This window comes from Meleagris gallopavo, chromosome 14 (genome assembly GCF_905368555.1).
Source record: "Meleagris gallopavo chromosome 14, MGAL_WU_HG_1.1, whole genome shotgun sequence".
Lineage (NCBI taxonomy): Eukaryota > Metazoa > Chordata > Aves > Galliformes > Phasianidae > Meleagris > Meleagris gallopavo.
Window position 1 is genome coordinate 14374016 of NC_139417.1, and position 25335 is coordinate 14399350.

General features: G+C 48.5%; 1 protein-coding gene across 2 annotated transcripts in view; it reads right to left on the reverse strand.

Annotated features, from left to right (window-relative positions):
• Positions 1-13151, reverse strand: part of LRIG1 (leucine rich repeats and immunoglobulin like domains 1) — an 81365-nt gene extending 68214 nt beyond the window's left edge. Inside the window, exon 1 of one of the 2 annotated variants that reach the window (XM_085236190.1) lies at positions 12610-13151. In XM_085236190.1, coding sequence (XP_085092316.1) covers positions 12610-13136 — 527 coding nt within the window. In that variant the 5' untranslated portion in view covers positions 13137-13151. The remainder of the gene's footprint in view (positions 1-12609) is intronic. The other variant, XM_085236188.1, reaches the window with a different exon arrangement.
• Positions 13152-25335: the final 12184 nt, after the last annotated feature.

The window sequence follows — 25335 nt, forward strand, 5'->3', positions numbered from 1 at the left end:
AGCCCTGTGCACTCCCAAAATACACCAAGGACAGCCACAGGGGAAAGGAAGGCGATACCAAAACATGATGTGGAGATAACAGGAAAGTCAATTAAAAAGGCAGTCAGCCCTAGAGACAGAAATCCTCAGGAAAGCAGGACTCCTTCCACACTGACTGCTTGCTATTACATGCAGCTGCAGCAGCAAACTGGCGAATAAAAGCCTTTGCCTCAATCCGCTCATATTTGCAACAGGTTTACATTACAAATTTGGGTTTTATCTGGATTGCAGAAGACTGCGAGGGAAAGCTGGGAATGAACCAAGGGGCCAAGTGCTGCAGACCCAAGAGTCAGGTTGTTGGAGTTTTTTTTGTGTGGTTGCTGCTATTTAATGGTAATGCCTAATTACGGTTTGGGATAAAGGAAGCTTTTGTTAACTACCTGCTCTCTCCCTCCCTCTGCACCTTCCCTCGGGGTTTTGAGATCACATGAAAAACACATCCTAAGCTCCTCGAGAGATTTTTCTGCACAGCCAAGGCTGACAAGACTTGACATTCCTGAAATGTTTAAATGGGAGGAGAGAGAGAAAACAACATTTTTTCAAACCCACTTTATACATCGTGCACAAGCAAAAACTGGCCCAGATCCAAATAAAAAAAAATATATATATATATATACATATATACACATACACACATATATTTGCAAAATCATCTTAAATATTTCAAATGTTCTGGATTGGAAACCCCTTCCAAAAGCACAGGGTCAGAAAAGCCAGACTCAGAATTAAAAAGTTTAGCTAATGAACAGGCAGCAGACAAGAAACCCCATTTCAGCCAAATACCAGGAAAAGCACATTGCAATCAGCAGCTGTTTCATTAACTGATCCACACACTGGCTCATTTTGGATATTTTTCCAGACTGGAATCTTGCTTTACCCAATGCTTCTGGACAGACCTGACTGAAGAGTAGGGTCCTCACAGATAATTACAGCCTGTAATAAAACCCGCTGCGGGTGATACAAGCCAGATGTGGGAACAACTGCACGTGCTCCAAAAGGTACCACTACCCAGAGTGCCAGCTGCCAGGAGTCAGCACCTCAAAAACCATGCCACAAACATCACTCAACAGCAGGCAGCGTGTCTGTGGGTGCAGAATGGGTTACATGGAGCACACCGGGTACCGCTGGCCAATTATTCTTTCTTGGTTTACTAGCGTAGAAATTCGGGCATCAAAGAGGACCGCTGTGCTCCACTTGTGCAATAAACTCCTTTCACCAGCATCACTTCACACTTTCCAGAGTGCAAAGTTCGCACTGATATTGTTGGCTTTCTCACTTGCTGCTTTTTGGCACCAGCCTGCCTGCTTGGCTGTTCATTAATATACAATCAGTACCTTAAAGGCTTTGTTCCACAGGCCTAGCTAGGCTGTGAGCCGCCCTCCGGCAAGCGCTGGTCTGTGGGGGACAAGCAACAGAAGCTATCTGCAGGAGTGCAAATATGGTTAGATGCTAGGATACAAAATTAGGAAAACCCTACATCCCTACCCATGAGTTTTAAAGAATAAAGGATTATCAATATCAACACAAATAGCACCCAGAAAAAACTTGGAAACAACACAATTTACTCTCAACATGCTTTACTTCTTTATGCACCGGTTACACCACAATATTTTTACCTTCCATGTGAGGAGAGGCTGAGAAGATGGGGCTGCTCAGCCTGCAGACAAGGAGACTCACAGGATCTCATCAATGACCATAAATGCATGAAAGGAGGGTGCCAAGAGGATAGAGCCAGGCTCTTTTCAGTGGCGCCCAGTGCCAGGACAAGAGGCAATGGGCGCAAAGTGGTACAGAGAAGGTTCCATCTGGACACCAGGAAGTACTTCTGTGCACGCAGGGGACAGAGCAGCAGGTTGTCCAGAGGTTGTGAGGTTTCCTTGGTGATCTCTAGGAGACACTTGCATCTGATCCTGCTCTAAGAGGCCATGCTGGAGCAGAGGTTGGACCAGATGGAGAAAGATATCCGTATCAGTTGTGTGATTTTCATACCACCTGCAGCACCACAAGGCATAGGTGACACAGCAAAGGCTGCCTACATGCACCAACAATGAGAAAGCTGGCACAGTTTTGGTCAGCTAGCTTGGGTTGCCATGTAAAATCAAAAGAAGTAAATCCCAGCTATTTTTTGAGCTCTTATCTCCTGGCTTAGAACAGAGCAGCCCTGCTGCATCTGCTGATACCGTGATTGCACAGAACACCCCAACACCACAGGGCAAAGGAGGGCAGCCATGGACAGCCCAGGCAGCACACAGCCCAGTGTGTGCAGGTGCACAGCAGGCCATGTAAAGCTCACATGTGGAGAAGTCATGTCCATCAACATGCCATGTTGGTCCCAACCAATGGAACGTGCTCCAAATGTCCTCTCTAAAAACCAAGCCATTTTCTTTGTTTACTGGGCCCACTCAGTATCAGCAGCTGTCTTGCTTTCCAAACCAGCCTAGCAGCTCAGATGGGAACAGGCATGAAGAACTGACCCCAGCCTCCCTTAATACGTTACTAAACCCTGTCTTATTTGTCTTCCCTGGGAGACTAAACACAGGTTATTAGTTCAATATAAAACTGTAAGTACACGCTTGAAAGACAGAGCACAAAAACAGAGTTTAATTGTTAAGAGTATTAAAAAAAGCACTCTAGTTGTTTCAAGCCCTTTCATACCACATTAAGAAGTTTCTGTCCCAACTTTTCAAGATTTGCTTATTATGGAGTTGAGCCCAAGTGGAAAATCAAAATCAAGAATCCTTGAATTTTGAGGGAACCTTTATCTGACTTTGGATTCATATCTGCACAGAGTGCAGTGCAGTCAAATTTCCAGCCCTGTTTATCACTATCACCTCATGCTCTCTCCCCACCAACACAAGGTCATGACAAAGTTCCTACCCAAGTCCCCCAGATCCATAAATTGTTACAGATCTGGATTCACATCAGTGGGATTACACGAGATCAGCCAAACATGCACATGCCGGAGAAAGAAGACAACAAGGCTCTTTAAAACTTGAGAGTATTTTTCATTTATAAATAGTTTACATTTTTTGGATCCAGTGGTGGACGACTCGCTCAGTCTGTACGGAAACCAAAGAAATATCATGTGTGAGCACTAACCACAGCGTAACAGAGATAATAAACAACAGATGGGCAGCCATACGCAACGGGGCTGGTGCTCGTGGTAGGGGAGGCAAAGAAAAAGTAGTAAAAAAACCCAGCAAGCATCACTCAGCTGAAGACCCTGTGATGTTTTTGAGTTCTGGGGACCTGTTTCTCCAAGTTAGGCTACAAGAGTAACCTGAAAAACAGCTTGAGCATGCAAGCAAAGCACCTGAGTGCTGCTGGGCTCCTGGGAGCCCTGCAGCCTTGGGGGCTCTGCCAAGAGAACCAAACCAGGCGACAAGCCTCCTGCATAGCATCTGCCCTCATAGCAAATAAAACTGAAACGGATGCTGACATCTCCCTTGTCCATGCTTTTACAAATGTTTTAGAGATTATGTCAAACAATAACCCATACCCCACACAGTAGATAAGTGTTTAAAAGAAAGCAGGACAACTTGGTATTTGCCAAGCAGAGAAACCTGGACCTGGAGCATGTCTACTGAAGTTATCCTGCCAAAACCAATTTGATGCCTTTTCTTACCGCAAGGAATTCTGCAAGTATGCTGATAATGTTTAAGCATCAGTATGTGTCCCCAGGTAGAAGAAAAAAAACCAAAACATCACTCCAAAATACACTTTCCAGAATTTGCCAACATTTACCAGATGCAAGAGAATTCCCAGACCACTCATCTGCCACAAGTGTGCAGACACCAAATCAAGAGTCTCAGCACCCACCTCCTCCTTGAGCAAAAGCCTACAGCCTGACACACTTGGCCAAATAAAGGTTTGTTCCCAATTACATTTCAGATTCTTCTAACAATAACTGAATGGCGTCTGGCACCAACGCATCTGAGTCTTTGAAGTGGTTCTCAATTCCAGCAGGAAAAGGAGGGAAGACAAAAGGGGAAAATCAACCTGCAATTTTGGTTCCAGTCAAACCACCATGCTGAAGAGACAACCTTAGTACCATAACCCCTGAGCACACCAGAAATGTTTACAGCTAACAAAAAAAAAACCACACAGGACAGCAACACGTTGGTGCTGCAAGGCTTGGGCTAGGGGGTGCTTGTGATCAAATCTCTTCTTGATGTGCTTAGGCCAGCATCCTCATGGGGTCTAAACGGGGCTTGCGGGTACTTCTCTATCACTTATGTCCTTTAGGGATCAAAACCCCTTTTCAGATCTCACCTTACATGACATCGGCAAGAAGCACGTGAGAAATCAGTGCAGGGCAACAAGCCTCACTTTTAAAACGCATATCTTATCTGTTCTGTTCAAATAAGCACAGCGTGGTTTGACAGCAACAAGGTGGCAGAGCAGAACAGCTCCCAGGAGTGGAGGTTTTGATTGGAATGATGCTCATTTAAAAAAATAATAACAATAATAAAAAGAAGGATAAAAATGCCTTTTTCGTTTTCCCCAAGCTTCATCCAAGTCCTACCAACTCTTTTTTGTTAGGCTGGGCAGTTTCTGGAAACATCTTCCGGCCCAAAACATTCCCAGAATTTCAAGAATCTGCCCCACAAATCTTGAGGCTGTTTTGCTCAGGAATGCTGACATGTGGGCAAAGAGAAATCAAACGGTTCCCTTGAACATTGCAGAAAACTTTAAAGTCTGCCCAAGCTGAAAAATGCAAGAGTCAAAACTCTGAAGGAAGTGTGGGTTTTCTGCTCAAAGGCAGCTGCATTTCAAATATCACCCAGAACATAATCTTCCAACAAGAGAGCGTGGCCGTGCCAGGACAGCTTGTGCTCCCAACAAGGCTGGTGGCCTCCATGTGCTCCCCTCAAATCAGAATGAAGTTGAAGCAAATAAATAAAACAGGCTTCCAGATCAAGTTCACTTCCAGACCAGCCTTTATGGAGCAGAGATGATTGTGCTGTGAGAAGCTCCTGGCAGAGCTGCTTCTCCTCAGACAAGATCCACCCACTTCCCAACACCTCATCAGCTCCAAACATGTAGGGCAGGCATGCACTTCTGCTCATGTAGCTCCTAGGATGACAATCCTGGGTCACAAATGATAACTGAGGGCTTGACTTAGAAAGAGTTGTGAGGATAACAGGGGTTTCTGGTCCTGCAAGTGCTCTTTTAATTGCCTATCACCCAGCAGCATCAGAACAGTTTTGTGAGAAGTTTCTCCAGTTGGCTGCAAAGCAGAGATGCAAGAAGGGACACTATACCACAATAAGGCAGGCAGTTTTGTAACTGGTGGTCAGGATGCTGAGGAAACCAGAGAGGAAGTAATCGGAAATTGTTGGACAGGGAAACTTCCTCATTTTGTATCCAAATGTGCAGGCCTGTAGCCTGCAATGAATTGTTCTCTTATTTTAGCCATGTCTTTCACAAACAGAAAGCCTTGTGGTTTAATTAGCACATGCAGCCCCAGAAGTGTAGCTGCCATCTCCTCCCTCCACAAAGGTAGATTTTTGTTATTTTGACTTTTGAAAAAGTTGAATGTCAAGCTTGCACAGCTTCAACACACACAGTCTGCTTCAGAACAAGCTGTATGCTGGCATTACAATTTCTGCATAGGGAGCTGCAGAACTTCTCCTGAGAGCTGGCAGAGTGCTTGCAGCCAGAGCTGAAGCAAGCAGCAAGGAGCCAGGCTGAGAGCACAGCAGCAGCTAACTGGGAGCACCGGTGCTGCAGGAGGGGAATGCCATCTGGGGCTTGCAGTGGGGTGCTATGGAAAAGCTGTCACACTCCAAGGAGAACAAGAATTCCGGGAGCTGGAGCACGGGGACACACAGATGAATGCAGGATCATGTTGGTCACAGGCACCCCTGCCAGCTAAAAGGACAGCTCATAACGCTCTTGTAGAGCAGACCACAAAGTGCTAGCACTTGAGACACAAGTGCTGGAAGGAGACTGGAAGCAAGCAGCACTGCAGTAAACAGCTCAGGCTGTTATCCAGCATCACCCAGGGATGCCACGCTACTGCACAGCTCTACCTTTTCCCTAGGGATACTGGTAAAGCCCAAGGAGCAGGACTGCATGCCCAGCACATCTGCACACGCAGCAGTACTGCCGAGCTGGGAGAACGCAGGCACCCAGGGTGATTGCTCAATGCTCGCAGGCTTGGAGGCACAAAGTCCTCTTCCTGGAAGCTCTCCTCCAAGCAGGGAGCAGAGAGTTGACAAAACTGTTCCCAGCTGTGGCTGTGACCATCACAAAGTCTTGCTGCTTTGGCTGAAACACTTCCTACCGCGGCTCCCGGTTGCCTGGGCAGCGCTGCGTGGAGGAACGACCACACCGGGCCCCAGCAAGGTCAGAACACAGGCGGTACCATCACTGGTCACTGCCTCAGAGAGACCATTGTACAAGGTAGAGCTATCTGAAGGTTATTTGAAGGAGACAGCACAAACCCAACACGTTCTGCCATATCCATACAGCTTTTTGTCCAAGCAAATCAACCCAATGACCAGCACACATCTCCACTGATAAGTTCAGTATGAATGAAATCAGAACTCCGGGAAAGGGTTCAGTTCAATTAGACATCAAAAAACCAAGTAGCTTCCTTGGGGAGCTGGGCTGAGCCCCACAGATAAATACATTTACCAGAAGTCCAGGGGCTGACCGCACTGACTGGAGGGGCAGCAAGCAGCTTCTTGTTCAAGAGGCCACCGACCAATGATGACATGGAAGACAAGAGCACTAAGGAGGCAGGGTGAGGCCTCAGCTCTGCAGATCTCCTCCCACACCAGGAGCTTCCTGCTCCCGTTCATGCAGGAGAACTGAATCTGCCTGGCCACAATATTATGATCATCAATAAGCCATTTCCTAACCTGCTAACAAGGAAAGCAAAGGAATTCGTTCTGCTCTTATGAATGCAGAGTCATCCAAGTCCTCTAAGTTCACCAATCTCAACAACTTCTGGGCAGTGATCTGCTCAATAATAAAGACTGGAGAGTGGGAAGCAGGACAAAGTTTACAGCTCTGTCAAACAAAAACAATTCTCAAACACTTCCATATAAGAAAGGCCTAACACGTGAATAAGATGTATATGTTTAATGCAGCACTTATGTGCCATACTTCAGAAGAAACCCAAAACGTGTTTGAAAGCCAAGAATTCTTACTTAAGACTTGTAGGGAGGAATGGAGTTGTTTACAGAGCAACACAGAGAGGAACAGCACAAAAACAAAGCAAGAGTGGAAAGTACTGTGACATTTCAAAGTGAAACATCATATGGTTTGCTTAAATCTCCTACAAAAGGACAAATCTCTCCATTTTACCCTGTGTTGCTCTGACTCTACTCCTGGTTCCAGAGACGACAAAGGCTTCCTGGCAAGGTCAGACCAGGGCAAAAGGGGGATGAGAGGAAGCCCCAGATTTAATTTTGTTCATTTATTTTAACATAAAGACCCACCAGGAAAGTGGCTAGTGCTTTTCTGCAGCTCTTGAGGAGTTGCCCAGCAAAGCATCACTTAAAATAAGCCCTGGAAAACTAAGCAAAGCTTCTCAGGACTGCTCGTAACACTGGAGGAGGCAGAGCAAGCTTTCCCCATCTTCCTCGGGCTCACAAGCACAAAGAGGAGGACGGACAGGCAGCAATGTTTGGACAACTGGAACACATTTAGGGGGTGATTTTTCACAGGGCCTCCAGCCAGGCAGTTTCCTCTGATAGCCATTTTATTACCCACAATACAATTTGCAGACCAGCAGCTCCCCTACCCACAGGGACCGCTGCTGCACCAATGCTGCCCAAGCACCGTGGGGAAGCCACCCATCAGCACAGCAAGTCCTGCAAGCAGGCAAAAGCCTGCTTAGATGCCAGCACCGATGGCTAATGCTAGGGCAGCAAGCACTGCAGCATAGAGACAAGAGTGCTCCATCCAGGTGGGCACTCATCAGCAAGCACAGGCTTTGGGCAACTGTGAAAATACTGTGATGCCCAATTTGCATCTCTCTGCTGGAGGAAGCAACTGCCCAAATGCACTTGAGGGCTTGTCCTGCTTTTCTGCACTGAGCAAGAGCCTGCCAACTGGAGGAGGTGGTCTGGAGAGCAGTATCTCATTTCAGGGTTTCACAGCCAAATTTCCACTGAACTCAAGGTATGCATTTTCTAATCTGGAAGGATTCATCTAAAAATAGGCACTTTCACTGAAAGGGAAACGCTCTCAGCGAACAGCTTGCACAGCGGATGAGTTTAAGAGCAAGGCATTTAAGACTACATCTCTGCAGATTTCCCAGCCTGCCACAGACCAGGTGGCTGCCTGTATTTCAGCCCCTACTCAAACTGAAAAGGCAACCAACAACCAAAGCAGACTCCTGAGCTTAGCCACGATGTCCCAGCACACCCTGAGGGGTGCCCCCAAATAGCAGGGCCTGCTTCTAGATCTCCTCAAAATTACACAGCTGTGGCTGGAGAGACAACGTGCTGAAAAGATAATGAGGGAGCGTAACGTACTGCACACGTTGTAGTCCTGGGCTGAAGCTGGCACTGGCTGGGGGTGAAGGACTGGAGCTGCAGCGCAGGATTTGGTTAACTATTAATGGATGACTCAGCTCCAACAATAAAATGCATTTCGCGTTCTGCGTTAGCAAAACAGCATCCTGGTCCTTGACTCCAGCTGAGTGCATTGCAGGAGAAAAAAAAAAAAAATTATCTCTGCTCTATTCATCAGCATGATCCCATCAGCTCCACGTTGCAAAACAAGGAGTCACACTGCACGATTAGGTTAGCAGCACAGAATGATGATGTTAAAAACTGATGAGCTGAGCTAACTCAATCTGAGGTGTCTGACAGCAAGATCAGTGCAAAGCCCCGCAGCTCGCTTGGGATGTTTGGGTGTGGCAGGGATGTTTGACGTGCAGGACAATGCAGCAGGTCTTATCTGAGCTGGGTGCTGAGAGGTGGGAGCCACTGGGAAGCACTGCACTGTGCAGAACTCAAGGCAAAGCTCCAACCTCCCTGAGAGGGATGGAAGTAGCCAAGAGCCAAAGGCAGCACTGCAGATTCCAAGCACCCACTGTGCACTGAATGGAGTGGCTGTGCCAGCAGGCACGGGGCTAGGCTGCACAAGGGGAAACTAAAGTGATGGGAGAAGGCAAGCAGCCCCATAGCTCACGTCTTCAGCCCCAGACTTCAGGTTGAGCTCCTGCAAGGCTCAGTTACCCTCCAGCCCCACACATCTGCAGGGCAGTTTGCAAAGCAAAGTCAAAATACTGAGCTGCTACAAAACCATAAAGGTTGGTTTTCCTAGAGAACAACTGCTGTGTGTTCAGTTCTCTGATGCCTACTGGGCTTCTTGTCCCCCTGCTCTGGGAACTTTCCCTCCCCTTTCCCCCAGCCCATCCATTCTCCCCTTTTCATGCTGCATTGTAAAAGGCACTGAATATTAACACAGCCCATTGAGCACTCTCCTTTTGTAGGAGACCCTCGCGTTTCAAATTGCAGTCACTGTGCAGAGGGAAAAGCCTCAAAGTGATTAAATGCCAGAAGTTTCTCAAAAGGAGAGAGAAATAGGGAGGTGGCTGCGGGGGTCCTGCAGACTTCAGTGCAGCAGGGCTTCGGATCTGCACTACGGATCTCACGTGCACATCTAACCCCAGTCCGGGTGGGATCACTCCTCCCAGCCGGGGCTCAGCTCAGGATTAAGACACGAAGATCAGACAGCAGATGAAGGCTCGCTGCTGTTCTCCAGTGGGAGCCAATAAATGTCATGGCATGCTGGGGGTGGGCAGCGAATCCCAGACACATGTTCACAGTCAGGGAGGATTTTTGCAAGCGTGCGGCGCTGCGAGGACAGGCTCTGCCATCACCCTGACCCGGCAGCCCCCTCCCAAAAATCAGCCCCCAGCAATGGCTGCTTCATCTGTATCCCATTATTGCAGCAGGCTTGGAACTGCCAGAAACCTTCCTCCTGCAACACCTCCACATTCATCCCCCAGTACCTTCTCCAGCCAAGGAAGCTGCCTTAACTGTTGCTGTGCTCACAAGATCTGGCTCTAGTTTAATAAAAAAAAAAATAAAAAAAATTAAGTTAATCTGGAATTTTGAGCACAGGCATCCTGGTTTCCTGAACACAGCATGGCTCTGTCCCAGGCTCCCAGCTCAAATGCCTGCGGCCAGGCACCCACAGGACTCCCAGCAGCACCCAGGTGCTCTGCTGAGAGCAGCAGTGCCAGGCAGATAGCCTCAGGGCAATGTAACCATACCCAAATTCATCTTCCTGGGACAGCTCAGAGCAGCACCTGCAGAGACCCTGCCATACTCAGCACCCCATGTCCATAACCAGCCAAGGGCAGGGAACTCCCTCCTCATTTAGCTGTTACTGGAGATATGAGATGCAAGCATTTCATTCTTTTATTCTGTTTTGCAGCCATTCACATTCAGTCCTTCTGGGCTGCTCTAGCCCACAAAGCTTGGATCAACTCATCCCTTCTTGAGCTGAATTTTAAGTGGTTACACTCACATGCACAACACCAGCTCTGGCTCAGCACAACAGAAGGAGAGTGCACACACTGCACCCTGCCCTGAGTCAGCTGGGTGCTCAAACCAGGGCTGTGTGGGTCCTGCACCACCACAGGGTGCTGCAGCTGGCTGTGCAGTGCTATTCCTCTTAAGAACCCCAACCCGTGCCATTCTGCATTGGCTGCGAGCGACCTCAGCACGCTGCCCTTCTGTGCATCAGCTCTGCCCTCTGAAAGCCAAAGAGAAAAATCACAACTGCAAGAGCCGCTGCCAAGGAAGAAATAACAATAGTTTCAAAAGCTCCCACTGCTTTTCCTGGGCACTGATAGCCCTGTTGACAAAATACACAGCGATTAGGGCGGTGCACAACCCTCCCCAGTGTGCAGAGTTTCCTGCAGTCCAAACAAAAGCTTTATCTCAACACACTGAAAACCAATCCAGCACTGCTTGAGCACCGGGGCACTAATTAGAGGGGGAAAAAAAAATAGATAAACTGCTAAGGAGGGATTTTTGAAAGCACTCAGTGAAGTGAGGACACACCAATGCAAGCCACTGAACATGGGATCTCCATATGGGTTCCTATGAGTGATGCCACCAGCAGAGCTCAGCCTGGGTGCATGCACACAGCCCTGTCCCATTGCTTCCACACCCAGAATTAGCACTGATGAGTCCGGGAATCATGAAAAAGCAACACAACCAACCTTACTCTAAAATGCAGAAATTTTCACAGTAGCTTAAACTCTTAGGTGTTGTTTGTTTGTTTTAATATTAAACAAGGACAAGGGCAAAAAAAGCTCTGAATTATGCACTGTCAGAAAAATTCCACCGTAGCCAATTCTTCTGTTAGTTTACTACTTACAAAATGACAAACCATATCTTGCTAAAGTGGCTACAAGTCCAACAGCTCCCAGGCAGCAGATTTATACAAGCAATTACTTTACCAATAAAACTTACTGAACTCAAAGACATTCCAAAATCTGTTCCATATGAAAAAGACACTCTTGGGCATTCATACTCCCAAAAAACACAATAAATTCGGTCAAACCACGCTATTAATGCATTTCCCTGTGTGAAACAAGACGCACTGTCCTATTTTTACAAGGCGCGTGGGGATTCTGGCGTTATGCTGAGATGAAGAACCACACAGGACAGTGCCCAATGCTGAGCAGGAGTGCAGAGCAACAGGTGAGCAGGCAGCCACAGCCTCCTCTTAGCGACACCTGAGAACTGTGGGTCAAACACAGTATTTCTGCAGCCAAAAGAAGGGAATGCAGAGAGAATCTGACAGCCCCTCATCATTCTTAATAGGAAACTGGATGGTCTGCAGCAATATTTGGGTGACTTCTCTCTCTCCTGGCAGAGCTGAACCTATATAACTCACTGCTGTAACAGATACTCCCCATTAATCTGTACGTTGGTGCAAAAGAGCTGAGGCAGTTTTCCCCCTCTCCCTTTCTGGATGCTCAATTCCAGGGCTACCGACCAGCGAGGGACACGGATCTCTGCCCAGCTACAGGCACAGAGATGCTCGTCGTTCATCACACCACAACCATGGGATGCACAGCGCTGACAGCACCCGGGTTCAGCTCTGAAGTGCACAGCAGCACCCGGAGGATGCACCTAAATCCTTCCTAACGCTCTGAAGGAAAACCTCATAGAGAATCCGCGGCCGTAACACTCAGCACAGGGATACACCGATGATCTCAACAAGCAGAGACGAACCGAGGGGCAGCAGGGCGGCAGCGAGCCGCAGGCAGAGCTTGCAGCTCACTTGGCAAACCCTTCGTTTGTCCACAAAACCACCCCAAACCGCCCCGCGGTGCCGCAGCGGGCGCTCAGAGCCGCGGCGGGGCAGCCCGGCCCCGTATTAGGGCAGCGCGGCGGGGCCGGGCCGGGCGCTGCCCCTCGGAGATGCCCAAATAAGGCTCCGGCGGAGCGCAGCGGGACCCCCGCTTCGGACGGCACCGCCGCTCTCCTCGCCCCCCGCGCGGAGAAAGCGGAGACCCTTCGGCCGGTAAAAACACCGTTCAAACACCCGCCCGCCCGCGGCCAGCCGCCCCGCGATACTCACACGTGCCGCAGCCCGTGGGGCAGCTCCCGGGGCACCTCGGGCAGCCCCAGCCCGCCGCAGCGCAGCCGCTCCCCGTCGCAGACGCAGCCGTCGGGGCAGGCGGCGGCCGAGCCCAGCAGCACCGCCAGCAGCAGCGGCAGCGCGGAGCCTCCGCCGCCCCGCGACGGCACCACCGCCATTTTGTATCCGGCACCGGCGAAGGTCCGAAGCGGAGCGGAACGCGGTCCCGGCTGGCGGCGCCCCGAGCGCTCAGCGCAGCTCCGCCACCCGCGCCATCGCCTCGGCCGCCGGCCCCGCGGGGCGCTCAGGGCATCCGCCGCGCAGGCAGCGCGGCACGGATCCGCGGTCCCTCCTCCGCCGCGAGCGCTTTCTCCCGGCTGCCGCCGCCGCCCGGTTCCGGCCCGCCGCCCGCTCAGCACTCCCGCGGGACCCCGCACCCCGTCCCGGCCCCGCCGCTCCGCTCGCCGCGGGCCCACGTTGGCTGCACCGCAACATGTAGCCGCGCCGCCCCCCGCGCGTCCGCCCATTGGCTGGCGGGCGGGCCCGCGCGCGCCGCTATTGGTCAGGATCACCCCCCCACTCGGCGCCTCATTGATGCCGGCTGCCCGTCAATCAAAAGCGCTAAGGCCCGCCTCCCTTTCCCACTCCAGGTGTGAACGCGGGCGGCCCTCGCCCCCCCTGCTCTGCTCCTCTTAAAGGGGCCGCGCCCGCCGCTCTCCGCCCGGCAGCGCGCAGGAGGGACCCGGCCCGAGAGGTCCCCCCAGCCTCTGTGTAACCTTCCCCATGGTATAGCATCACCCACGGACGTATCCTGCAAAGCATTGCAGGAGCACAGTGTGAGCAGTTCACCTTAAACTCGAGCAGCTGCCCAAATTTACCCAGTGTTTGAAAGCCCCGCATTCTACCATTGGAGGGGGCAAGTCCTGCACAGATAGGGGAGCACTCCATCCAGTCAGTGGCATGTGAATTATTCAATGGATGCAGCGAGATGATTACCAGCAAAGTTAATGTCAGGGCTTCCATGCCTGCTCAGGGGCTGCTCCTGCGCTAAGCATAGAGCATCCAACACCTTTGGTCGCACTCCTGGCATCACATCCAGATGGGTTCCATGATCCAATGGTAGATCAGCACCAAATAGAAAACCTAAGCCTCTGCAAGAGCTTCCCTCACCCCACTCTGGGGTCACCAGGACCCTCAGGCATTCCATCCACCACCTTCTCCAGTAACACTCAGCAGTGTCGACGATCCTGTGGGGCCAGGACAGCTGCCACGCCTCCATACACCTCCAAAGAATCAATGGGCATTATTTTAAGGCAGAGATAGAACCTGATAGATTAGGTTTTTGTTAATCTGAGGGAGGACATCAAGAAGAGAAGAGATTCACAGTGGGTCAGGGTTGTGTTTCAGCCTCCAAGAACTGGAGAAGAAATAGAAGAATACTTGGGTTTAGTCCTTCCATTTATCTGAAGGCTATCTGCAAAATAAGAGAAAGCAGCTGCTGCCCCTGACCAACTGGGGTGACCTGATAATGGCCTTTCAGTATCTTAAGGGTGGCTGTAAGAAAGAAGGGGAGATGCTTTAGGAAGTTCTGTTGTTAATTTACAATGGGGGGGAGAAGGGGGGAAAATGAGGCGATGAAACAGATTGCTCAGAGAGATGGTGTCCACCTGGAGACAGCCACAGTGAGGCTGGATGGGCTTTGAGCACCTGATGGAGCTGTAGGTGTCCCTGTTCACTGCAGAGGAGTTGGACTAGATGGCCTTTAAGGTCCCTTCCAACTCAAACGATTCTATGATCCATGCTAAATCACATTGCACATGCACTGGGGATCAGTCCCCAGCAACACTTGATGGGAAATGAGCACGCTCACAATGCTCCTGCCTTGCCCCAAAGCCCAAGTCCGTGCTATGGAGTTGTGTAGTGAGTGAAGGATGCTTCTGCCTTGAACCTCATTAAATCTAATTAAATAGCTTACAAAAGTATTTAGGAAAACAAATTTTAAAGTGGCAAAGGCACGCCAACACGGAAGAGATTTCTAATTCTGTTGTGTCTTTTTGTGGATTTGGATTCGGTTCAGAAAGTGCACACTTGGAAGGTAATTGCTGACAGCATGCAGAATCCATCAAGCTATAATTAACACTACTATTATTCTAATTGCCTCACTCAAGCTTCTGTGTTTTTTAATTGTAGAGCAATTTGCCAATAGAGAATTTAATTGCAATACATATTTTATACATTTTGGGACAAAGTACCATTATTTCTACTTCAGTAGAATGTTCCTCAGTTTTTAATAGCTTTCTTTATTCTTCTCTGGGACTTTTTCTTTTTGCCTGATAAAGGAATTTGATTGCAACCTCTTGTGAAATTAGTAAGGATATAATATACAGGAGTGCCCGCAGGCTTCACTTTGGATCATGACTCTATTAAGCAAGGAACTGTACATACATGCAGCAAGACAGAGCCCTGAGGAGCTTGAAATCCAAACAGAGAAGACAAACCGAGGTGAGAACAGAAGCACCATCCCTTTCTGTGGCACAGATGGGGAATGCAGCCATGGATCACTCACCTTGAGCGACCCTGTGCTGGTAATTAGGAATGTACGTTCTCTCTCCCACTTCCTGCACATCACAGCAATTATTCAGTGCAGCCACACTGATACAGAGCTAACAGTGGTCCTCAGCACCAGCTGATGCCGTGGCTAATAGCTATGTAGTGCCACCAGCTCCACCAGCCTCCCAGAGCTGTATGGGTTACATCAGACCTGGAGGGATGAGGTGATGGCTGCTCCCCATCCAGAGCCACTCTCTGTCTGTGGTCCCAACCCTGCTGCTTGGAGCTGGTCTGGTTGGAGAATGTGGCAGGTATGCATGTGACCCAGGAGCTCCCAGCAACAAAGGCTGATGGTGTCATCACACCTCACTGCTGCTATGGGCAATGCAGGCTCAGCCTAGCAGAAGGCAGTACATGATGGGGGAATTAAAGGAAAAGATCACGAAGTGTAAGGTCAGTGCTGATGTAAAAGTTGGGTTTGGGCTCAGGGTCCTAAGGGTTTACCTTTGGTGACATATAAACTTTTTCTTCTATCAAAAGCAGAACTCGTGCTCGAACTCTAGTCTCCTAGGAACATCTTTAATCAAGATCAGATTGTCTTTAGTTAATTTAAAGTTCACCCAAGAAGCTACCATAGTTTCATTTCACACAGGCACCGAGTTCAATTTCTTCTCCAGTCTGGAACTGACAAAGGCATTCAGCAGAAGATGGTGCAAAGAGCGAGATCCAATTATCTCTGTCCCTGTTCTGTCACATGTATGCCACCTCTGACTCCTTCTCCTTCCTTCCTAAAGGGCTTGTTTGAAAACTGCATTATGAGAGCTTCTCACCTTTTTAAGATCAGCCTCAGAAAAGCAGAGCAGCAGTTTGCCGTTGAGACAGAAGGGGGAGAGAAAGGAGGTTGTGAGCAGCAGAACAGTGCCTGCCATTAGGATGGGCAAAAAAAAAAAAAAAAAAAAAAGGAAAAAGGCAGAAGGCAGCTGGCAGCCCACTCAGACTGTGCCTTCTAGCACAGCATCTTGTTCCCTCGTGCTCAAGATCCACATCCAGAAGCTTCCTGAAGCCCAGAGATGAATTTAGCCCTACACGCAAGCTGGCAGTGTCAGGGCTCACTCCCCAGCTCTGGGCAGCAGATCTGTGCCCAGCCTGACAGCAAGAGCAGGACTGGAGACACAGCGCTTCCCAACAGTGGCGGGTGCTGACAGTGTTTGTGCTATGAAAAGCTCTATTAGTTGGTATAATAACTGTAATTACAAGGTGTAACTTCTCATTGCTTTCACCTGTAGGCTGATGTAGAAGCAGGAGGTTCTTGCAGCCCCAGCGGAATGCATGAGATTAAATCATGAAAGGAAAGGAAAGCAGCTGGGATCCAGCTAACATGGGAGGCACTTGCCCCTGCTCAGAGAATAAAGATTTAGGAGCATCAGAAGGTTGTTACTGAGTAAGAAAAAGCCAGATGGAGTAAGCACAGGACATCCCTTCAGAAGCAATCAGCATTATTTAATAGCTATGTACTAGGCACCATCAACATGGGTGGTCTCTGCCTGGCAATATTTCCAAGGCAAACTCAGCTGTAAGTTGCAGAAGTGGTGCCTGCTGGCAAAGGTTGAAATCCCACTTGACAGCTGAAGGAAGATGATAGCAGAGTGTCCACCACAGCCAGGCTGGGAAGGGCCTGGTGAGCAGTGCTGCCTCACAGGTCAAAGCTTTTTTTTTTTTTTAAGCTATCTGCAGAAGAAGTATAGCAAGACCTCGTGACAACTTCCACTCAAAAGCAGAGACTTGTGCTTGAACTCTAGTCTTCCAGGAACATCTTTAATCAAGATCAGATTGTCTTTAGTTAACTTTAAAGTTCACCCAAGAAGCTAGCATAGTTTCATTTCACACAGGCACTGAGTTAAGTTTCTTCTCCAGTCTGGGACTGATACAGGCATTCAGCAGAAGACGGTGCAAAGAGTGAGATCCAATTATCTCTGTCCCTGTTCTGTCACACGCATCCCACCTCTGGTACTCAGACACTGCCCCATGATTACCACAAGCTGTTACTACCAAGCCACCCCTCATTGCTTCATGTGGCTGGAAGATATTAATGTCTGTCCATCACACTTTGATCCCTTGTTTAGAAAAGAAGTCTGTTTTCTTGTTCTCGAGTGCCTCATTCTTGGCTAGGGACTGAACTGCAGGCTGATATTTCTGCTTGGCCCTTGAAGCCAACTGTTAACCACACTTCTCATCCTGCTGGTACCACCCAAGAGCGCAGCAAAACTGCCATACAAATGGCACAGCATCATTATATGAAGAACAAAATATGTGGCAGGGCCCTGCTGTGACTTAGAAGCTCCGAGAAGAATCTGTCAAAACATCTTAGACATCTGCCATGTGTAAAAATCTCATGACTGTTCTTCAAATTCTTCCACAGATACATCAGCTTCTCCCCAGTTTCTTTCCCCTATCTCCCTCTGCTCGTTACCAGCTGTGTGTGACACAAGAGCTCTTTTCCTTCCATTTATTCAATACCTGAGGTCATTATGCTCTGTTGTGAGACATCCTAAATCATTTCCATAGCGCACAGTTGGGATGACATGAAGGATTATGACTTCATGTGGGAATAAGGAGGAGCAGATGAAGGCTTAAGACACAAACCCTGCTTTATGCCAGTGCCATAACTAATTAGAAACAGGGGGGTGAACAAGTAGATGGTAACTGTCTCAAGCTTCTTACAGAATGAGTCCCTAGTGCTCTCATACCAGCATCACAGCAGTTGGACAGCTTTGTCCTTGCATGCAGTGGTAGGTATTTGGGTATTGGCACATGGTGTAGCCCACAAACATGAACGGCCATGGAAAGCTGCAGGGATGCATGATGACTGTGTCTGTTCTATCTCAGGAGAATTATATTCCTTCTGCCTTTGAGATGCATTTTCCGTCAGCTTTGCAGTGGGGCACATTGTAATGCAAGAGCTCATGCAGAAGTAACAAGGTTAAAGCAGTTACCAGGTTGTGATCTGGAGGCAGCACTGCATGAAGAGGCAGAAGAGCTTCCAGCCCCTTCCCAGACCTCACTAAGCTTTCAACAAAATGAGAACATATCTCAGTATGCTATAATTTGTCTCCCAGATTCAAGAAAACTATGGAGAGCTTTCAGTCTCACAGTTGTGCTGCTCCAGAGAAGTAAAACTCAATCATGATTCCTTACTGCTCTTTGGCTTCTATACCATTTTGAGCAGCCTCAGTCACTCTCCTCCTGCCCCACATGGAAGGACTCTGTTCTGGTTACTGCAGGCAATAAACACATCATCCCCCACATTTTGGCAGACGTGTAACCAGCACCCAAAAATAAGAGCTTGCCAACAGCCTCCTCACCCAGCCAGGGCAACATACAGCAGCATCAGCCAGGGCACTGACAAGAAGTTCTTTGTGAGGATAGCCTACAAGAGATACAGCATCCAAAGGAAGCGGTGGGGAAAGAAAGGAAAAACATTACCCTTGTCTCCTACTTACTTTGCTGTCCATCAGACCCCTTTGATGAAATGCAGAACCATTACCAATCTGCCTCTGTAAGCAAAAGTTACCTATACAGCTTCCTCTTCCAGCATTTATAGGGTTTATGGGATGCTGGTATGCCTCATGGAAGGGCCTTTCCCAATGGGCTACACCTGTGGGAAGAAAACTCAGCTGCAAGCTATCAATTACTGACTGCTGGGCACTGTGCATACTGCTCCAAGGTATTATTCTTAACAGGATCTTTGAGGGAATCTCTGCAGGTAGTGAGTGCTTTTTTCATGATGTTTTTGTTGCTCTTTTGCTAGAAACGCTAGGATTGTGGTTCGGAGGGTTTCTTGTTCCCTAGAGCTTGTCTCTGTTTCAGACAGAAGGGAATAGCTCTGGGGCTGTGCTGGAAGTACAGGGGAGCCTGGTGGTACTTGGCTCATTTGTGGTGATCCGAAGCCACCACATGAGGGGTGGATCAGTGAGAGCTGCCAGCCCCCCCTGGGGGGCAGGGAAATGGCTTCTGTTTTTGTTTGTTGCCTTGTTCACTTCTATTAGTATTGATAACCGCTGAGTGACTTTATCTGGGCTACAGCATTGTATGAGCTTGTGTCATTGTGCAAGATGTTCCATGACGCTTCAGATACACTTCTGTCTGGTCTTGGACGTGTTTAGGAGGGGTTATAGTACATTTTTGAGTGGTTTGGATATGGACCAATGGTTTCCTTTATCTCTGGCATCACAGTTTTCCTAAGTTTTCTGTAGTTTTCTCCCTCTGACAGCTGGGTAGAAGGCAATGTAAACAGGAGGTCTGCATGTGGAGGTAACGCAAAGCTTAGGCTGGCTTGTTTCTGAGATAGCCATGCTGCACCAGTTTCAACAGCTTCCTTACATATGTGAGCTTGCAGGTGACCAGAATCCACTAACAGATCATCCATAATTTAATAAAAGTTAGCTCTCTGTATTAGCATAAGGCAACACGTTGGAAAAAGCCATTAATCATAGCGAGTCTTGATGGCTGCTGAGTCTGCACCTGCGAAGCTGGAGCCTTGGGAAATAGTATTTTGAGCAATCTGCATGGCTTTGACAGAATGCCTGTAACTTTTTCCCATTACATCATTACTGAGGCCAACACAAAGGCTATCTGGGTTGCTCAAGGAAGTGTATTGTGGAAAACAATCCTACTTTGATGACTGATCCAGGCATTTATTTAGGCAAAGCAGAAGCAGTTGTACTGGCACATTTGATCTGCACTGTTAATGGGAGACAGCTCAGTGCATGCTTTTGTTACACTTGCTGTTGCTTGCATAAGTTCTTGAGAATATTTTTTTAATGAACAAAGCTGTCTACTCCTTCACGTGGCAATCCTGCAGTGTCACAATCCCACTTATCACTCATACTTTCCAGATGGGATTTTTTCCAAAATCTGGCTGAGAAAAATTTGCCCAGGTTGAGAAAAAAGCCACTCAATATAACACTAACCAGATAAAAGCGTGTATATATGCAGCAAGGAGGGGAAAAAAAAAAACCCACAAGTGGGATGCAATGTGTAGGAGTGGATTAAAATAAAACAGTGACTTGATTTCTTATTGCACTGATTGATGTCTAATTGGCCAAGGAGATGTCAGTATCCCTTTTGTATTGCTTTGTAGCAAGCACGCAGAAGTTACTGCTTCCTTCAAAGGGAACAAAATCTTTTCTAGGATTTGCATTTATTACCAGGGTTGTTGCGGGAGCACCTTGCAAACCATTTATTTTTTTAATGTTTGTCCTCTGTTAGCATTTCTCATGTGTTGTTGACTGTTATTAAAGACTTGCTAAATGCTTTGAATGAAAGCCTTGCAGAAATGGCCAACTCGCTTCTGTCCCGTAGGACTTCCAAAGTTTGAGTGCTCCTTATTTGGATGTTGTTTAAATAAAGATAAACAAACCTTCTGAAGGAATGAGTAGGGCTTTCAACAATGTAATATCTGAAAATAAAAGCTGAAATTTAGGATTGGAAACTGGCATACGGCAGTTGTGCTCTTCTCAGGTGTATGCAGTGTGGTAAAACAGTGTCACTGCAGAAATGTTTCTGCACTGTAGCAACGTTTTCCTGGTATAGGTTGTTTCTTAGACTCTCGGAGAGGAGAGGAGTGGATTTTCAGCTGGGAAATGCTCTGTTCATTGCTTCAGCTGTCACTGGTCAGAATTGCAAGAACTTATCTCTGAGGGGTAAAACCACTAGCAATATGTCTGTCCTCCTAAGCTGGTCTTTAGAAGACTCAGCCAGACCTGGTCACAGTCATTCCTAGCACAAAAAGCAGCAAATAGGGTGTGCAGCTCCCCAGGCTCGCAGGTACAAGTTCAGCCTGCTGGCAGCTGGCTCCATGCTCTCCCACAGCTGCTGGGTCATTCGGCCATTTCCCTGCTCTGAGCTTGGCCAGCAGTGGCTCATCGCCACCTCCTCCTTGTTCTTGGAATTAAGTCTCGACCATTTCAGGGCGTGTCTACTTATTTATTAATTTCTTGCTAAAGAGGTCTTGTAATTCATTTGAAAGTGATCAAAAATCCTCGTTCAGATTGCAAGGCAAGAGCCATGCATGGTGTGCCTGCAGCTACCGATTCCTCCTTCCCCGGGCAGCTCCATGCAGGCAGCCCAGAGCGTGACAAAGCTCTTGGCCTTCATCCTGCTTCCTCCCCCCTTCCACCTGAGCGCTGCCTTCCAGGTGTTACGTGCATTTTGAAGTCAAAGCGCTTGCCAGCTCCAATTAAACTTGTGGTTTGCAGACAAATTGGGAGCCGGCCGGAGAGGAAGCGGGCGGGAGAGCTGCGTGGAGCCTGCAGCAACCTGCAAGCTGCTCGCTTGCCCCGTGGCTATTGCAGCATTTGGGCTTTTCCTTGCATTCTTTGTGGTGCCTTTCTTGGGCAGAAGTGTTAGGTGGGCACAGTGATGGCATTGCTCATTGTCACTTCGTGTTAATCCAAAATTCCTTGCTCAGTTTGACTGCTCTTTCAGGAGAAATAAGGCTTTTGCAGGGAGTTTCTGCTGGTTAATTGTTACCAAATTCAGCATTGCGGTGGATGTTTCTGTGCCAGCTCAAATTCCATAGGTTTCATGCAAGTAGCAGTAAATATTCCACTGTGAATATGCTAGAGACATTTGAACAACACAATTCTCAGACTGCACAGTGACCAAGTTAGAGTGACCGAATGGTTTGGGTTGGAATCATGGAATTAAAGATCTCTTAGTTCACAGAATAGAAACATAGAATATCTCAAGTTGGAAGGGACCCATAAGGATCATGGAGTCCAATCTCCCTGCCGTGAGGGGTCCAAAACCCGAATTCAAACACTGGGTTTTGTTTGGGGGTGGAGGTAGTGGTGATTTTGATCCTCCTTCTACTTGCAGCCTTGGCAGGCACGGCTTGGCTTCACTGGCACAGCTGCCAAGAGCTTTGGTGCCCCGTTCCTGGAGGTGTTCATGGTCATGGACGGGGCCCTGGGCAAGTTGAACTGGTGGGAGGCAGCCAGCCCATGGCAGAGGGTTGGAACTAAGTGATCTTTAAATTCCCTCCCAACCCAAGCCGTTCTATGATTTTTAACAGCAACAGAAGAAAGGACCTTCAATTTTGGCACTTGCCAGAAATGGGACACCTCAACTGCATTTAAAAAAATGGACCAAAATGTCTCCAAAATGAAACATTTCCTGCAAAAAAAAAGTTTGTTTTGACAAATGTATTTTTTTTTCTGTAGAAAGTACTGTGTAGTGAGGAAATTGCTCACCAGTTCTAGTGTTTGAAGCTATTGGAGACGTCTTTCTGAGCTTAAAAAGAAAACACATTGCTTTTTTTTCCCCTGTTTGCATTTACACTGCCTGCCAAAATGGGCTCTGAGAGCAAAGTCAGATGTAAAAACAGCAGGAATCAGTTTATTAGTTGGGAAGTGACTTTCTATGCATCTTGCTTTTGTTTCGGTGATCTTTAGAACCTGGCTATTGGCACTGCAGACACATCTACAGTTAGTGTGTTCCTGGTAATGTTTTTCTCCACTATCAGGGCTGTTGCAATGATGTTTCTCCCTGGCATCCTGATGGTTTGCTCCTGGGGGATTTCCAGCCCTCTGGTTGCTCTTACTTTCTGTTCTGTGCCCAAAATTACTCCCCCCATCATCCGAGATATCTGTGTGCCCTTGCCATGGTCTTCTGCTGTACCCTTTTAGGTTTTACTTGCTGCATCCGCTCTGGCATGCATCATTTTCATTTACTGCCCCTACTACACCCATAAAAGCTCCTTGTTGATGTCTCTGAAAGCCCCAGAATAAGCTGCATTAAAGCAGAAGAGGAATACTTGATTGTGGACGTGAGGATAAAGAGGATTAGGGAAGAGTGCCAAATCTACTGTTTAAAATCCTACACTTGCTGCAGAAAGTATCTGGTGTGCCCTTTGCCAGAAGTGTCTTTGGCCCTGGAAATGAGCCCCACATCTGTCGTTGTCCCAGCAGCAAGTCCTTTGCAGAAAGAGCAGTCCCTGAGCTGTTTGCCCTGGGAAGGACACAAGGATCTCCATGCAGCCCTCCTCTCCTGCAGCCATCTCCCTGAGCGCGTTTCTGCTTTTCCTCTCGCCTGTTCCTCTGTCCTCCACCCCCCTCCGCCTCCATCTGGTTTCTATCTGTGCTGAACAGATGTTTTTCCACTTCTTAAATGTCCTGTGCTCTCACCTTGACGACGTCTAACAGCGGTTGTTCATTCTTCTTTCCCCAGGTGTAAAACTTGAAAAACTGGAGGGGCTGGAGGAGCACCGGCTTCTCACAGCCCCTTTGTGCACATCGCTGCTTGGTGGGGGGATGGAGAAACCTCTGTGCTGATTCACCTTGCAGCCTAGAACCCCATTTCTCCTTCCATCTCCCCTTTCCACTGTACACAGAGGATCAGACCCGTGATTTATGCTGGGGCAGTGTATATAATATTCTCACTTTCATGTTATAAATGTTTAACAAATCCGTGAGGTATCAAAAGAGCTCTCAGGGGAGATTTGCTAAGAAGAGCTGGTGGATAAACCTTTCGGGCTTGGCTGGAAAGCAGACGTACACAGTTTATTGCTTCCCCCTGCTATGGGGTGACAATAGGTTAATTGTAGATTTTTTTCCTTAAAATAAAAGTTCCTCACTTGGCAACTCAATCAGGAGGTATCTGTCACGTGGAGGTCTCATGAAGGATTTATTCCCATTTTAAGTAATGTTTTGGAGGTGTGTGCTCCATATGGAATACGTTAGATAGAGAGCAGCAAGGTCTGCTGGCATGTGCCTGGGCTGGGGAAGGTGTGTGTGGTGGGGACTGGCTGCAGCTTGGTACCTTCCTGGTACCGTCCTTCTCTCCTGTTCCCACTTTTTGGCTCTGAAGTACCGCAGGAGGGAATCCCAGAATCCCCCATCAAGGGATTGTGAGCATCACAGCAAGGGATAGAGATCTTCTGAGCAGTTCTGGTCCCAGAGCTGGTGGCAGCCACTGCTGTGACCACTCCTGGCCATGGCATGCCCAGCTCCAGGGCACTGGGGATGAGTCTGAAGTTACCACCTGCTTCCTCCCACAATTAAACCCCTCCCTTCTCTGTGTTCTCTGTTCTCTCTCTCTTCTTCTTGGTACTGTACAACCAAGTGAAATCACGTCACTTGGAAGCTTCCCTCTGCTTAGCTTTGCACTTATTTATTTTTTAGCTGGCGGGACCCTTTCTCCCATAAAACAGCAGCAAAGGATAGGATAAGATAGCATAGCACTTTAGAGGTGAGCACCTGCTGGGTGCAACCCCAATGTCAGAGCCACCAGCTGCTGCACTGTGGGAGATGGGTGCTGAGCAGCCCCTCCTGCTCTGCTCTGGGTTTTGGAAATTGTCCTCCTTGGAGACCATATCTGTGAGTGCTGGCATTTTCCATGCCGCCTGCCAAGGGGGCTGTGCAGCATGGAGCAGCCAGCCTGAGTGTGTGTTTTCTTGCTGGAGCACAGCCACCTTCCTGAGGAAATGAGGCTTTTGTCACGCACTGTCCATGGCCACTGAGCACCCGTGTCTGTGCCTTGCAGGTGCCTGAAAACCCATTTGAGGGGCAATGTTTGGACACTGAAATGGGATGGGTGAGCTAGCATGTTGTCTCTAAATTTGAGGAGATTTGGGTCTCTAGCATCACAGCCCCATGAGGTCTTTTTGGAAATAGGACGTCTCCATGGGCGCAGTCAGTGCTGTACGATGCTGTTGCCATTGAGAGCTAAAAGAAGTTTGATTTTCAAGAAACATATTTCCCTGAGCGTCCTGCCCTTGGAGATCTTGGCCAGAGCTTTGGTATTTCATGTTCCCCGACCCCATGAAAGATGAAACTGGGCTCGGGGTGCAGCAGGCGCGTTACTAATGGGATGTGGAAGTGCCATATGGCCCCAAACGATCACTGTCAGTGAGACTGCTCCAGGAACCCCCCTTGGTGTGTGGGTAATTAATCACCTTCACCTCCTGATGTGGGTGGAGCTCCCATCCCAAAGGGTGCTCTGGTTGGAGGGATGGAAGAGGTTTCCTTTCTCTTCTAATGCTGGAGGGGTCTGCACAGCAAGGAGGAATCCGTCCCTGTGAGCACTTGGCTGCATTGCCTTCGTGGGCCTGAGTGCCTACAGGATCATTGCAAAGCTTAACCAACACTTCACCGAAGCCACCAGCTGTCATTTCAC